Consider the following 13,862-nt stretch of genomic DNA (forward strand, 5'->3'; position numbering starts at 1 on the left):
TTGGAGCCTCCAAGCCACTATGGAATCATAGATTCCAGGTCTGCCCATAAGTAAGAAAGAAGAGTCAGATGGGGGCAGAACCCACTAGTAGGTGCTGCCCTCTGAACTCCTTCACTTCTCACTCCATCCAGGTGAGTCCCTTCCTCTTGCCTCAAACTTACTGTCTTTATGGACTGATTCTGTCCCCAAGGAAATGGCGTGTTTCATGTTGTTTTCATCAGGACCTCGCCCTCAACCCCAGTTCTTCAGCCAGTGCCCAGGTGTTGTGAATATCTAATCAACATAGGAACCAATTGCCTTTGATATAACTTTTCCCATCCCTTAGTTTGTTCTAGAGCAGCATGGAGCAGAACTGCAAACCAATAACAGAAACCAATAACATCAAACCAGTAACAGAAAGGTTGATGTTACTTTATGAAAATCGTATAATGTTTGGAAGAAATGATTTTTTTCCAAAACTTGAATACGTGTATTAATTCTTCCTCTTTATAAAAATCTAAAAAGTATAAAGAACTATGTAAAGTGTATGACAAGACGTTTACCTCCTATGTAATTCTGCATGCAGAGATGGTGACTATTAACAGCTTAGTTCATACATTCTAATATAGAATATCTAAAACATACTTTTCAACTTTTTCACTTATGAACACATTAAAATTTCTAATGAGTTAATATTTCTAATGAGATAGAACAGAACCTTGCACATAGCACTATATAAGTACTTATCAAATAATAATAAATGCAGCAAGTAATTGTATAATGTTTGCTGTGTGCCTATATTAATTCATTTGATAATTGCGACAACCGAAGAGGTAAGGGCTATTTTTTTTACCCCATCTTAATGATGAGGAAATTGAGGCTCACTGATGGAAAACAGACCCAAATCACATATATGGTAGGTAATTGTAGAAGTTAAAGTGTATAGCTTGAGCTCATTCTTAATAGCTGCATGGAATTTTTTCACATACCTTTGTCAGTTTCCTATTGATGCAAATTTATTTTATTTTTTGCAAATTTAAATTCTTTAAAAGTTTTATATAATATATAAATTATATAAAATATATGTATTATATAAAATATATAAATATATATGAAATTTTTATAATAATTATAAAATTAAAAATAATTTTTAAAAAATTTGTCAGTTATTGTAAATAACTGATAATTTTTTTTAGCTTTGTGATAATCTTGAACATATATATATAATTCCTCTAGATAAATGATCAGAATTAAATTATTGAAGCACATGTGTACACATTTTAAAGTTTGATTTTTATTAAGAATGAAGAAAAACACCTCCACTAGACTATACCAAATAATAAGAATAGTTGAAAGTGTTGGTTTCTTTATTGCTGTCATCCTAATTGTTGTCCTTTATAAGTAATCTGTTTTTTTCTTCAATAATTTAAGATCACCTCTTTGTCTTTGGTATTTATTATGATGAATCTGGGTCTGAACTATTAGTGTATCTCCTCTTTGGTTTTACTGATTGGGATTCATTGTGTTTCTCGTACTTGAAGATTTAAAGTTTTCATTAATTTTGGCTAGTACTCAGTCATTAGGCTTCTTGAGTATAGCCTCTCATATTTTCTCTCTTCGCTCTTTCTGTAATGCATATCCATAACTATTTCTTTAATTCAGTTTTATCTTTTCCATCTCTCTGCACTGAATTTTAAATTCTGAAGAGGTGACTTCTAATGTGTGCATTCTCTCTTTATCTCTAAAATACCATTATTCATCCATTGAATTTTAATTATAATTATGTTTTGCATATGTTAAAATTATTTAATTCTTTACCAGAACTGCTTTTCTTCTTCTAATGTATTTTTCTTTCTCCTTTTGTGTCTTTAATTAGTTTACACATATTTATTTTCAAGCCTCATATTGTGTTAGTTGAATTTCCTGGGTTTTTGATCCCTTTGTATATTGTATCAGCGAACTCTCATTTAAGGCATTTTCCTGTGGATGCTATAATTTTGCATTGTGAACTCATCCTTAGTGTGGCTTTATTATGAAAATCCTATATAATCTGGGTAAGGTATTTTTTAAAGCTTTTTTGTTGTTAAATTTTTGGTCTGGGACCAATATTTATGTTAATTTCTCTAGCTTGGCAGCACCGTCCTGTGCTGGCAGTATGAATTCACTGTTAAACCTATATGAGATATAGTTCTAAGCATTGAATACAGATTTATTCATAAGAAAACTTGGTTTTTTCTTTCTCATACCCGGAATTCAGGTAGACAAAGAAGCCTCTGCATTGTCTTTATGTACCATTGGATGGACTTTTTCTGGTCCATCTTTGCACTTCTGTGATTCTCAGCTTTATGGAAGGTTCTCAGGGCTAACATTCCTTCACAGGGGCCCAAGACCTTGTCTCCCATCCCCTTAAGAGTCTTAAATATTCTAGGTTATAGAGACGGACACCTGTGCTTTTACCTTCAGGACAATGTAGAGCCAGCTCATGAGCTTGCTGCTATTTTTTTCAATTTCTAGTTATTCCTGGTCGCTGGAAATATAATTTTATCCTGCGGGTTGTATGACTAACCCAGCAATTCTGGGTGTTTGTAATAGGGAGATATTCATGTTATCTCGTCTGTCATATTGCCGGTGCTGTCAGTGTTTAAACTTACGTTTGTGTATTTGGTGTGACAAGATGCCATGATTAATTCCTTCAACCATTCTCTTGCAATAATTGTTAAATCCTTTGCCCTTTTTTCCTTACCGGCAAACTCCAGTGCATGTATCTTGCCTTTGGATTTGCCATTCTACTTTCTCTGAACATCTTCTACTTTTTCTGCAATGAGGCACATTGATGTCACTCTGTATTCACAGTCCCATTCTCTACTAAAACTTTAATGTTATGTAGGAATCCTAGTTACCCTTGTGAGTCATCTCTCCCATTCCCAATAGCTATTTTAAAACCTTTCCACTCTCCTCACCCCTCCACCTCCCTTTACAGAAGTATTTTCAGAAGATAAACTTACTTTCTACTTCCTAAAGGAAATAGAAACCAACAGAGCTTTCTCAAATTCCATCTACCAAACTCATTAACTTGTTTATACTGGAATATACTCCCTTTCTACTGCCTATTACAAGGAAGGAAGTTCCTTCTTCCTAAGTACAGTGATCATATAATTTATCATCGAAGCCTGGATACTTTTGAAGGTACAAGGAGGACTCTATTAATAATTATTCCAGGACAACAGGTGTAAACCAGAACTGTCCTGGGCAAACTGGGACAAGTGGTCACCCTCCATATAGGGCTTATCACTCTACTTGTCCCCTCAATACACTGTTTTTGACTTCTCAAGTACCACATTCCCTTGAATATTCTACCTCTCCCCTTTATGTTTAAATGTCCTTTTCTCTGAGACCCTTCTCATTCATATTCTAAAATCTTCAGTATTTTTTTTAACATTTTAATCTTTTTAAAAGAAATCTTGCAAAACAACATTACATATGTACCATATATACCTCTAGCTACTGCTCACTTTTTTGGCTTTTCCCTTTTCAGTACCAAATTTATTGGAAAATTTGTTGATATCCACTGTCTCTTTTTTTCAGCTCCTATTCTCCATCATTTATAAAATCTTGGCTTTTTCTCTCACCCCTGTTCTGACACTACTCTTGGCAATGTCACATATGAATATCTATTCCTTAATAGAACACACAGTATTTAGCTTTACTCAGTCTCTTAGACACCTCTGTGAGTTAGATGTCCTCTCTGTTCCTTAGTTTCTTAAAATGATGCAGTGATAGGACCTTCCTCCCTGACTGTTAGTGAGGATTCAATAAAATAATCCACGTAAGCATTTAGCATTTTAAAATGTTAGCCATCCCATTGCTCATCCTTTTGGAAATACATCCATGTTTGGCTATGCTTGAGTTAGATGGTTTCATTGGTAATTTTATATGTCACTGTTTGAACCTTTTAAGATAAGACAGAAAATTAGAATATGTTCATGCCGTCATTCCAGAGATCCAGCAGCCAAAGACTGGCAATCTAGAAAGGGAGCTTAACTTTTGTGTTGAAGGCTATTTCATGTTTGTTACAGCAGTTAAGATTTAGTCAAAACACTCTACCAAATCCACAGTTGGTATACTTCTCCTCATCAGAAACTGACAAAGGCAAACAGCTTTTCCATGGCATGACCATACAGTACATGTAACTCGGCATTGAATGACATTATGGAGTTCTCATTCTAATCAGCTCAAAATAATTCTCAGAGTTACTGACACAATGCGTAACAAATGGTCACCTGCCTCACTGACTATGGCCCAGCTGTATCCTCAGCCCTCATTATTGCCCAGTTAGTAGGTCTTTACAGACACATTCAGAGTCATACCAGTTGCTTTTCAGTTGGTTTTTCACCTGTTCTGAATTGTTGGTTAAATTTGCCCTTCCTTTAAATAGATCATGTCTACATTATATCTTTTGGAAATGTCTTAACTATTTCTTTAAGTGGAAGCCAACCTTTCAGAACCTCAAGAGAAACTACACAGACTTGCTATAATTAATGCTCTAATAGTAATGATTATAATTGATGCCATTTATTAAATGTTTATTATGTATCAGATACTGTGCTCAGCATGTCACAAATTTTCACATATACTGGATGCTTTAATAGGGACTAAAATGGAGTAGAAATAGATGTGTGCTAAAAGGATCATCTTACCTATGGTTAGAGTAACTTTAAATGATACTATGTGCTTGCAGTACTAGCAAGATTAATATAACCTCTGTGTATATTAACTATTAAGGCAATAAGCATGACCATTTAAGTGTTAAGAAGAAAGAAGACAGTATTCAGTTTTACTGATATGTGTGATGCAAAATTAAATGGCAAAGCAGGACCAAACTATGTAATTGGACTCCAAGTAATTGTGATTTGCGTTCATTTTCTCTAGGTCACTGTTGAAGCAAATATTTTTAATATCTATGAAGATACTGACCTAAACTATCAACATTTAATATTACAATAGGGAGGGCTTTTATTTAATATCTTGAAGAGGAAAATCTTTGTGACACTTTATACAAATTGATAACATTCACTCTGTATTATGCCACGTACATCTCAAGGAACCACTGAATTCAGGTGTATAGTGTCCAAATATGTGATTGAGAATGTTTGTATATTTATTTTTCACTGAATAAGTTGTATCAAGTGGTTATTGCATACTGAGCCTTAAATACCATTGCTAATGTTGAAGATACTAAATTACAGCAACTATGCTGAAAATATATCTTTTTTTTTTTACATCTTACAGCCATTATCCCATCAACCTCATTCTTTTCTATGAGGAGTTAACAGAGATTCTCTGAGCAATCGAAGCAATGATGTAATAAAGATGTCACCTTAATTAGAAACAGCTGTGGGAAATGAGATTCTTAATGCTGTCAGAGGAAGGGCTACCTAGGAAATAAATATAATCTAAAAGGAGCTAGTAGAAAACTGTATGATTGAAAAGGAAGAGATGTGGGCTTACGTGAATAGGATGGAATCAAAGTAAGCTAGGGGAAACTCCCAGGGTCTCTCCCAAATGAACTATAATATGGTCCAGCGTGAGAAAGTCCAAGTACTTTATCAGTCAGATAAGAGAAAAGTAGAAAAATAGGTGATTCCTTTAGTCAAATTTATTGAGTGTTTACAAAGGGCCAGGCACTCTGTTAGCTACTCTCAACACCACCTCCCTGAATACTCATAACAAATCCACTTCTCAGTTGAGAAAACTGGGAGCCAGAGAGATTAATTCTACAGCATAGAACAGGAAGAGCTGGGAAGAGTGTTGTACTTAGTTTGCTCACTGAGCACAGGCATGCTGGTAGTTTCTATTTTTAAGCAAAATGTGATGTAATTTTAGGTCAAGAAGGATCTGACAATCATATGGGTAGAACACCTAACCCTATCTGGATTCTGATTTCTCAGTGAAGACCTTTACAACTAGTTGCTGAATTGGTTGATTTTAAGAGAACATTTTAAATAAATGAAAAATATTTTGACAATATAACTCACGGAACTAGGAATAGTTTTAGTTACACATTTTGAGTCAGTATTTTATTTTTCTCAACGCTTTGTGACAGAATACAACCTAAAAATGTTACTTTTTTTCTTTAATCTTTTTAAAGTCATGTCTATATGCTGATAAAGATAAAATGAGGGTTTTCAAATTTCTAAGCAAGGGAGAATTGTCTAAGTCAAATGAAGTTCTGAACTGGTGTCTTGCTGTATTAGTATTTTAGTGAATTTTATCTGTTTTGGTCAAAATTACCAGGGACTGTGGGCAATGGATAGAATATGACCCATTATACCAGGGCACCCTTCTTTCTCTTTTCAGTTTTTCTTTTCCAAGTTTTGACCTTATGCTTTAGTCTCTGGAACAGTTGAGGGAACTGGTCTACCCACACATCTGCCTCTGCAAGCTAATGTCCAGCCTTCACAGTAGAACGTGAGGCCCTTCTAATAGCCCCATAACGGGAAGGAATACAACTCCTTACCCTCAACTTCCAGCTTCACCAATTTGGAATATGCCGTCCCGAGGCTGTTTTTTGCCACACATCGATAATGTCCTGCATCTTCCTTTTGCACATTGTGAATCCTTAAACTCCCAGATTCAAGAACTGCAATGCGGGAATTTTCCTGCCAGGGATAGGGACATGAATTTTAAAACGTCCATGGCTTTATCAAGATATCATTTGCCTTACTTCATCAGGTCATCACCATTGCTGCTATTATCAAAAATAGCATTTGAAATTATATAGATTATCACAAACAACTTTATTTGTTTTATTTTAAATAAAACAAAGCTAATCGATATTGTACCTCGTTTTAGTTAATTGACGTATATCAACACCTGCATATTCTCTGTGGAATATTCTGAGCATAGATGAAAAACCTCACTGAATTCACAGTTAGTAGGGGACAATGATGATGCAGTGTAATCATTTACCAGTAAATGTCGTTTTGAGATACAAAAGCAATACAAAATAAGCATGTACATAATAGGTTTTTAATCTGACTGCTCTGTGACGGAGGCATTTGTCAGGTCTTGATGATGTTTGTGCTCTAACTTCCCTCCAGAGGTTCTCATCCCTTTCCTTCCGAACTGCCTTTCTCACTCTCCTCCCAGAAACTGTTTGTTGGGTCTAAGACCTGAATTTTCGTTTCTTTCTCTCTTTCTTTTTTTTTCTTTTTTTTTATCTCCTGTGTCTCCAAGATTCAATGTCAAAAATAAATTATTCAACTAACCGACCAGTCAACAAAGCAATACTCTAGCTTCGCCTTTGCTCTGCTTCTTTGGCCATCCCTGTAAAGAACTACTGGTTCCCATCTTTTTTCCCCTAGCCTACCCCAACAGGAATGCCTTATAGTTGGTGTGTATGGGAAGAGGAATATTTAAGTTTGGTTTAACTGTTATATAAGGGAACAATTTTATACCAGGAATTTGTAATGATGTAACTGACTTTGCAAAGAATTGTTGTGTTTGAAAACAAGTTGTATAGATGTGTATTCATAAAAATCACTTACCCTGAGAGCACTGTCCCCCTTAATCCACGACACTGATGGTTTGGGATTGCCCATTGTAGTACATGGAAGAACTGCCTTTAATCCTTCTATTATTTTTACATTTATGGGAGGACGAGTTATTTTTGGCTCTAAAGGGAAACGAAAATTCAAAATCAGAAAGACAATACAGATGCATTAAACTTTCTCCTTTCTGGTTAAGTCTAAATATCCACTTTAAGAATAATTTATTATATTACAGAATTTACCAAATGCTAAGACAGGTTTTGAGTGGATATAAAACAGGAATCATTTTTCAAAGTTTCAGTTATCTTGGTTTTATTCATATCTTATTGGAAAAACACAAATTCAGGAAGCATATTAGTAGTTTGAAGTTGTAGTATTCTTCACTTTAAAAGATAGCTGATGAAAAGTTGATTAAAATGAACTGTCACCATAACAATTCAACATTATTTAATTCATAGCAATAGACAAAAAAAATTTGAAGAGATGATTTTGATCTATTTTTTACCTAATTCTGAGTTATGCCTTCCCTTTCCCTTTAGTCTCACTTTGACTCAAATTTGTTGATTAAGCATTAGATATATTTATCCTTTAGAACTAGACGTTATTATATTTATAATTGGTAAAATTCTGTCATACAATTTAGAGTAACTGTACTCTGTGAAGCAGACTCTTGTAATTTACTGTTCTGTGAACCGGTTTTAAATTAATTCTGTCAGAAGAAATCGTTTATGCCAGCTACTGTTTATTCTCCAATAGTAAGCTTTCAGAAGAAGTTATTAAATCTAATGTGTAGAAGAATCAACCAGTTCAGGAAGCCTATTATTTTACTACTTGAAACATTCATAAATAATGAAAACTACATTTATTTCCTTAGGAATATCATGTTACAGAGACAAAACAGAGAACTGTCTTTGCAGGAGAGACTACTGAGAAATGGATATATTTTATTTCTTTCAGGTTCTGGGCTAAAATCAGTATGTTACTTTGATGGATAAAAGCATGCAATAAGGACTCTTTCCTCCTATTTTAATTGTGCGTGTGAGGGTTGGTGGTGGTTGGAAGTGATATTTGCAAAGATTGCATGGTCTATTCATGTTTACTCTAGGCATTTATTGCCATTTAGAGTTGGTATGATCTTGGATTATGGCAAAATTATAAGATAGACTTGAAGCATGTTATGGGAAAATATCAACTTTGTCACTTTGCCTGCTATCTAAAGTACACAACTCTCCTCATCAACAATAGTGGACACCTACATTTAGATGATGGCCAGGCACCTCAGTTGTGAGTTGAGTTGTCATATGGCTGCTGGCAAAAGTTTAGCTTAAGAATTGATATTCCTGTGACCTAGGCCAAGAAGGTGTTATCCATTCCTTTCCTTGGGTTCCTTGAACTGATCCCTATGCCAGATGTCTTAAGCATTTGTTTAAAGCAAATGGCTCCTATCTTCTCAGTGAAATAGATGTCTTGGTCATCTGTTGGGGAAGAGGTGAGGAGAACTCTTGTGGAACTTGAATATAAAGTGAACTGAGAATGAGTTAAGCATTGATATTGAATCGTGGATTCCCCACTGTAAGGGAACACTCTTTAGGTGGACCCATGAGCACTGGCTCATCTGAGCTCATCATCATGTTAAAATGGGATGCTGGAAGCATCATGCTATGCTAGCATGGAACCCTTAGTTGATGGACCACAAGGAACTTGAGAGGAGGGAGCTCTGAGAGAGATCCTAGGGTAGTTGGAGTAGTGATGGAGGCCAGGGTCTTGGGAGTCTCAGGAAGGTCTCTACTAAAGCAGTGTGGGAGCATTCCAAAATGTTAGCAACTGGGATGGCCAAACCTGTGTATACCCACATGACTGGGTGGGCTTTCCTAAGGAGAAGGTGGAAAAAAGAATAGAAGATTTAGGATAGATCCAAACTAGGGAACATTTACAGCCAGAGAGAATATGAGAAATGTTGAAAGGAAAGGTAGCCCCACAAAATAGTGAAATACTTAAATGTGCTGTCTTCAGAATCAAGCCTTCATTATTTAGCAAAGGAGAACATGCTTGTTTCCTTACTTGATTTCCTCACTGCCCTCCATGCTGAAAGAAAGCCTTCTTGCGGGTTCACCCTTACCCACTTACAGAACCCCCACACCAGCTTCCACACAATGTCCAACTAGTCCCTCTACATTCCTATTCTAATGATTCTAGGACTTCATTTATAAGTATGATCAAACACAAAATATTAATAGATGTTTGAGAAAAAACATGAACATGGAAAAAAACCAAAAGGAAACCAAAACTTACGAAGAAAATGGAAATAAAGCAAAAAGGGAAGAATATATATATTTTTACAATGCATTAGTTGGGGCACCTGAATGACTCAGTTGGTTAAGCATCTACCTTCAGCTCAGGTCATAATCTCAGGGTCCTGTGATTGAGCCCCATAGTGGGCTCCAAGCTCATCGGGGAGGCTGCTTCTCCCTTTCCCTCTGTCTTTCCCCTCTGGTGATGCTCTTTCTGTTTCTCAAATAAAATCTTTAAAAAAAATAATAAAAATGAACTAATTAGCAATACCCTTACAGAGACTTGAGCAAGTATTGCATCATATAACACATAGAATTTGCTCTGAAAAAGAAGGAGCAGAGAAGTAATTCCTAGAAATGAAAATTATGGGTTTTTAATATCAAAATAGTCAGTATACGGGCAGAATAGTAGAATGGTCATATTGAAGACCTGAGTTCATGATATGGAAGGAAAAGTTAAATAAATCTCCAAGAAGGTAGAATATCAAGATAGCCATGTAGAAAATATGAAGAGAAAATATTGGGGTCAAGAAAAACGGAAGAAGAAAGAGATCTAATATTTGTTAATTAAAAGTTTAAGAGTAAAAAAATAAAAGTTTAAAAATGAAGTAAAATGAAGAGGAAGAAAAATAGGAAAAGTATATCTCATTTTGGAAAAAAACAACAACAACAAACCTTTGGTTTTAGATTCAAAAGGCCCACCTAAAACTAAGTAGGAATAATAAAAGAAAACACATCTAACATATTCTTGTGAATTTTTGAAGTTTATGAATTCTAGATATGAAGAGAAATTGCTAAACTTTTTAAGAAAGATAAACACTAGACTTACCTATAGGAATTAGAAAAAGATTTCTCAGCTGCAGCATGGAATGTTCTATGACAGTGAATAATTTTTTAATAAAAGCTAAGGAAAGGGCCTTTTTAATTTTTTTTTTTTTTAATTTGACACAGAGAGAGAAAGATCACAAGCAGGCAGACAGGCAGGCAGAGAGAGAGAGAGAAGCAGGCTCCCTGCTGAGCAGAGAGCCCAATGCGGGGCTTGATCCCAGGACCCTGAGATCATGACCCAAGCCGAAGGCAGCGGCTTAACCCACTGAGCCACCCAGGTGCCCAGGAAAGGGCTTTTTAAAATTCTTGTTTGTACATAGACAAGTTATTATCCAGGAGTAAAGGCAAAACAAAGACTTGCAGTGATGCAAAGATTCAGAAAATATCCTCAGATTTTATATGATCACATGCTCACACTTTGAAAAGAAGCAGCAAATGACTTCCTTCAGCAAAAAACAATGACCACAAAGTAGAAAGGTAAAAGATAAAAGAAATGGTGATGACAATCAGGGATAATAATGAAACTTGCAATAAACTTCCCGGGTGGAACTGGACCCCGCTGAGTTGTATGGCACCCACATGTTGATGTGATTTTTCACATCAGCAGCGTGGTGTCTGAGAGAAGAAAATAAAGGTTATTTTATGACAAGGTGGACATCTGCAAACAGCTAGGGCTTCCAGGGCAGAAGGTCATGAGATTTGTGGGTGCTGGTAAGATGCTAGAACACCAAGTAGGAGAGAAAGTCAAGTGGACAGAGAACTGAGGAAGTCCCGATTGGGGGTCAGTGGAAGAGAGAACAGAGGAGTCAAGGGCAGGAGAACGTGAGCACGCTGGTGATGGCTGTGTAGTGGGAGTAACGGAGCGAGAGAGCTGGACTCTGTTCTTAGCTGAGAAAGAGATGGAGTTTGTGCCTTCTCTGTGGAGGCACATCATGAGTGTGGGAAAGTGTTTTCTCCTTGGGACAGAGCTAGAAATAGGAGTGTTCATGTTCAGAGTGTGACATACTGGAGCTTATGATTTTAAATACAGACGCATTTCCTGGGGGGTGACAAGGTCATTGATGGGGTTGGCTGATGAAAAGTTAAGGCAAATACCACTGGACTTGTGGAGGTCAGGAGTTGTAAGGATGAAATGGCTAGAGGCTGTTCCAGGGTTGTTCAAATCCCTTAGGATGGTGGCAGGAGTGGGGATGGATAGAAAGATAATGAGTCTGGAATTGAAGTCTTTCGTAGATGTTGGGGAGTGTGCAGGGGAGTGTCTAGAAGTGAGTAGATAACTTGAGTAGATGTACAGGAGAGAGCAGTCAGAATGGTTCCCGCCCTCATGAGAGGAAAGATTTTGCACAGCAGTAATGGCTTGAAAGGGGGCTAGGGGTCCTTGCTAGCCTCGCAGACAGAAAAGTGGGGGAAAAGAAACAGTTCCAGTGAAGCAGAAAAGCCACTCAAGTGAAAGCACAAGTTTGAAAAGTCATCCAAGAAAATCAAATTTAAAACAAGGCAGAGGGTGGAAGTGTCTGCGAAGAGGTTAGAGATAAAACGTGCATCTGGTTGTAATGCACGTGTTTCAAAGATACAGGGAGAAGAGTTTTAGAGGGAGGTTCCCTGATGGCAGAAGGCAGGATGGAGCAAACAGTGTGCTGTGGACGGTCGAGAAAACAGGAGACTGGAGCACTAAGGGGTTCTCTGCAGTTGAGGACAGGAATACAAGGTGTAGAAATCACTGCCTCAAGGTTGCATTTTGATCTTGAACTTGGCTGGTTGCTGAGCCTCCAGGTGTGCGGGGTGACGGGGGTGGGGGCGGTTTACTGCCTGCTCTGGGGTGTCCCACATCAGCTTTAACCTCACGAGCAGAGGCTCCCACTCACTCATCTTCACTTGCAGAGCCCCGCAGCTCTCCGCGGCGCCCCCCACGCCGTTGTTGGCTGTGCAGCAGTAGATGCCATCATCGCTGTCTTCCACACTCAGGATGGTGAGGAGCTGCCCGTTCTCTCGAATGCTGTACCGAGTGTCAAAGAGCCTGGGGGTCAGAGACAGCAATGGCAAGTTAGGACCTCCTGTGTGATGGTTTTCAGCTGTGATTCACTGATCAAAACAGATGACTTGTCAATGGAGAAAGCAGATTAATAGCAAAAGGGAAGTTGAATGAGTTCTGAATAATAGGATAACCTTAGTTGCTAATATAAAGCTAGCAATGCCTTCTAATCTTCCCCACGCTCCAACAATCAAAGCCCCCAGGAGTCCCTCCAGCACGTTTTCAAAGGGTAACACGTGTGTTGATAAGACCAAACATAAAGTTTACTTTATTCAGAAAAGTATACTACCAAGATATATGAGTTTTCTCCCCATAATTACTGGAAGGTAGCAGCCAGGGAATGAACACACACATGTAAATGTGACCAGTGGGAAGAATGTAATATTTATAGAAGTAACTAACAATTAACTGGGCATTCATTTATTAAACAAATATTTGTTGAGTGTCTGACAGTGCCAAGCACAGTTCTAGTTCCTTGGAATATATAAGGAAGCAAAACAACTTCAAACTGTAAAAATCGATGTTTTACATACATTATCTCATTAAATTACATGCTGTTTGTTGAGAAGGGAGTTAGGGAAACAGAAAAACATGAGGGGAAGCAACAACATAAAAGTGGGTTTTATGACCAAATAAAGATTCTCTATGCAAAAATATATACATTAGGCAGGAAAATGTCCCCCCCTACCCAAATCCACGTTTTAATCCTCAGGATTTTACAGGTACCAGTGGTCTTAAAATAGAGTATCATGGCTTGTGCAGGTTAGTAATCATGATGGTCCTTGAAAGGTGGTAGAGGGAAGCCAAAGACTGGGAGGCAATGCGACAGTGGTGGTGGAGGGCTGAGGGATAGCATTGTTGGCTTTCCAGGAACGGAGGGGCCAAGGAAGGCAGGTAGCCCTCCAGGAGCTTGGAAAGGCAAGAAATCAGATTCTTCTCTGGGGCCACCTGGAAGAATGCAGCTCTGTCAGCACCTGGATTTTAGCCCAGAGAGACCAATCTCAGACTTCTGACTCCCAGAACTGTAAGATAATGAATCTATGTTATTTTAGGCCACTAAGTTTTGGGTCATTTGTTACAGTAGAAATAGGGGACTAATGTGAAAACAAAAAATGGGAAAGGAAGTGGATTCTTGATGTTCTAATCTCAGTGGGTGACTACCGTCATATTCTGATCCCGAAG

General features: G+C 37.3%; 1 protein-coding gene across 1 annotated transcript in view; it reads right to left on the bottom strand.

Moving 5' to 3' along the window:
• Window positions 1–13,862, bottom strand: part of MUSK (muscle associated receptor tyrosine kinase) — a 90,514-nt gene that overhangs the window by 61,807 nt on the left and 14,845 nt on the right. The window contains exons 3-5 of the mRNA XM_046023209.1: window positions 12,514–12,665; window positions 7,527–7,654; window positions 6,497–6,638 (exon numbers count right to left, since the gene is read on the bottom strand). Coding sequence (XP_045879165.1) covers window positions 6,497–6,638; window positions 7,527–7,654; window positions 12,514–12,665 — 422 coding nt within the window. The remainder of the gene's footprint in view (window positions 1–6,496; window positions 6,639–7,526; window positions 7,655–12,513; window positions 12,666–13,862) is intronic.

The sequence above is a fragment of the Meles meles genome, chromosome 11 (assembly GCF_922984935.1).
Source record: "Meles meles chromosome 11, mMelMel3.1 paternal haplotype, whole genome shotgun sequence".
Taxonomy (NCBI): Eukaryota; Metazoa; Chordata; class Mammalia; order Carnivora; family Mustelidae; genus Meles; species Meles meles.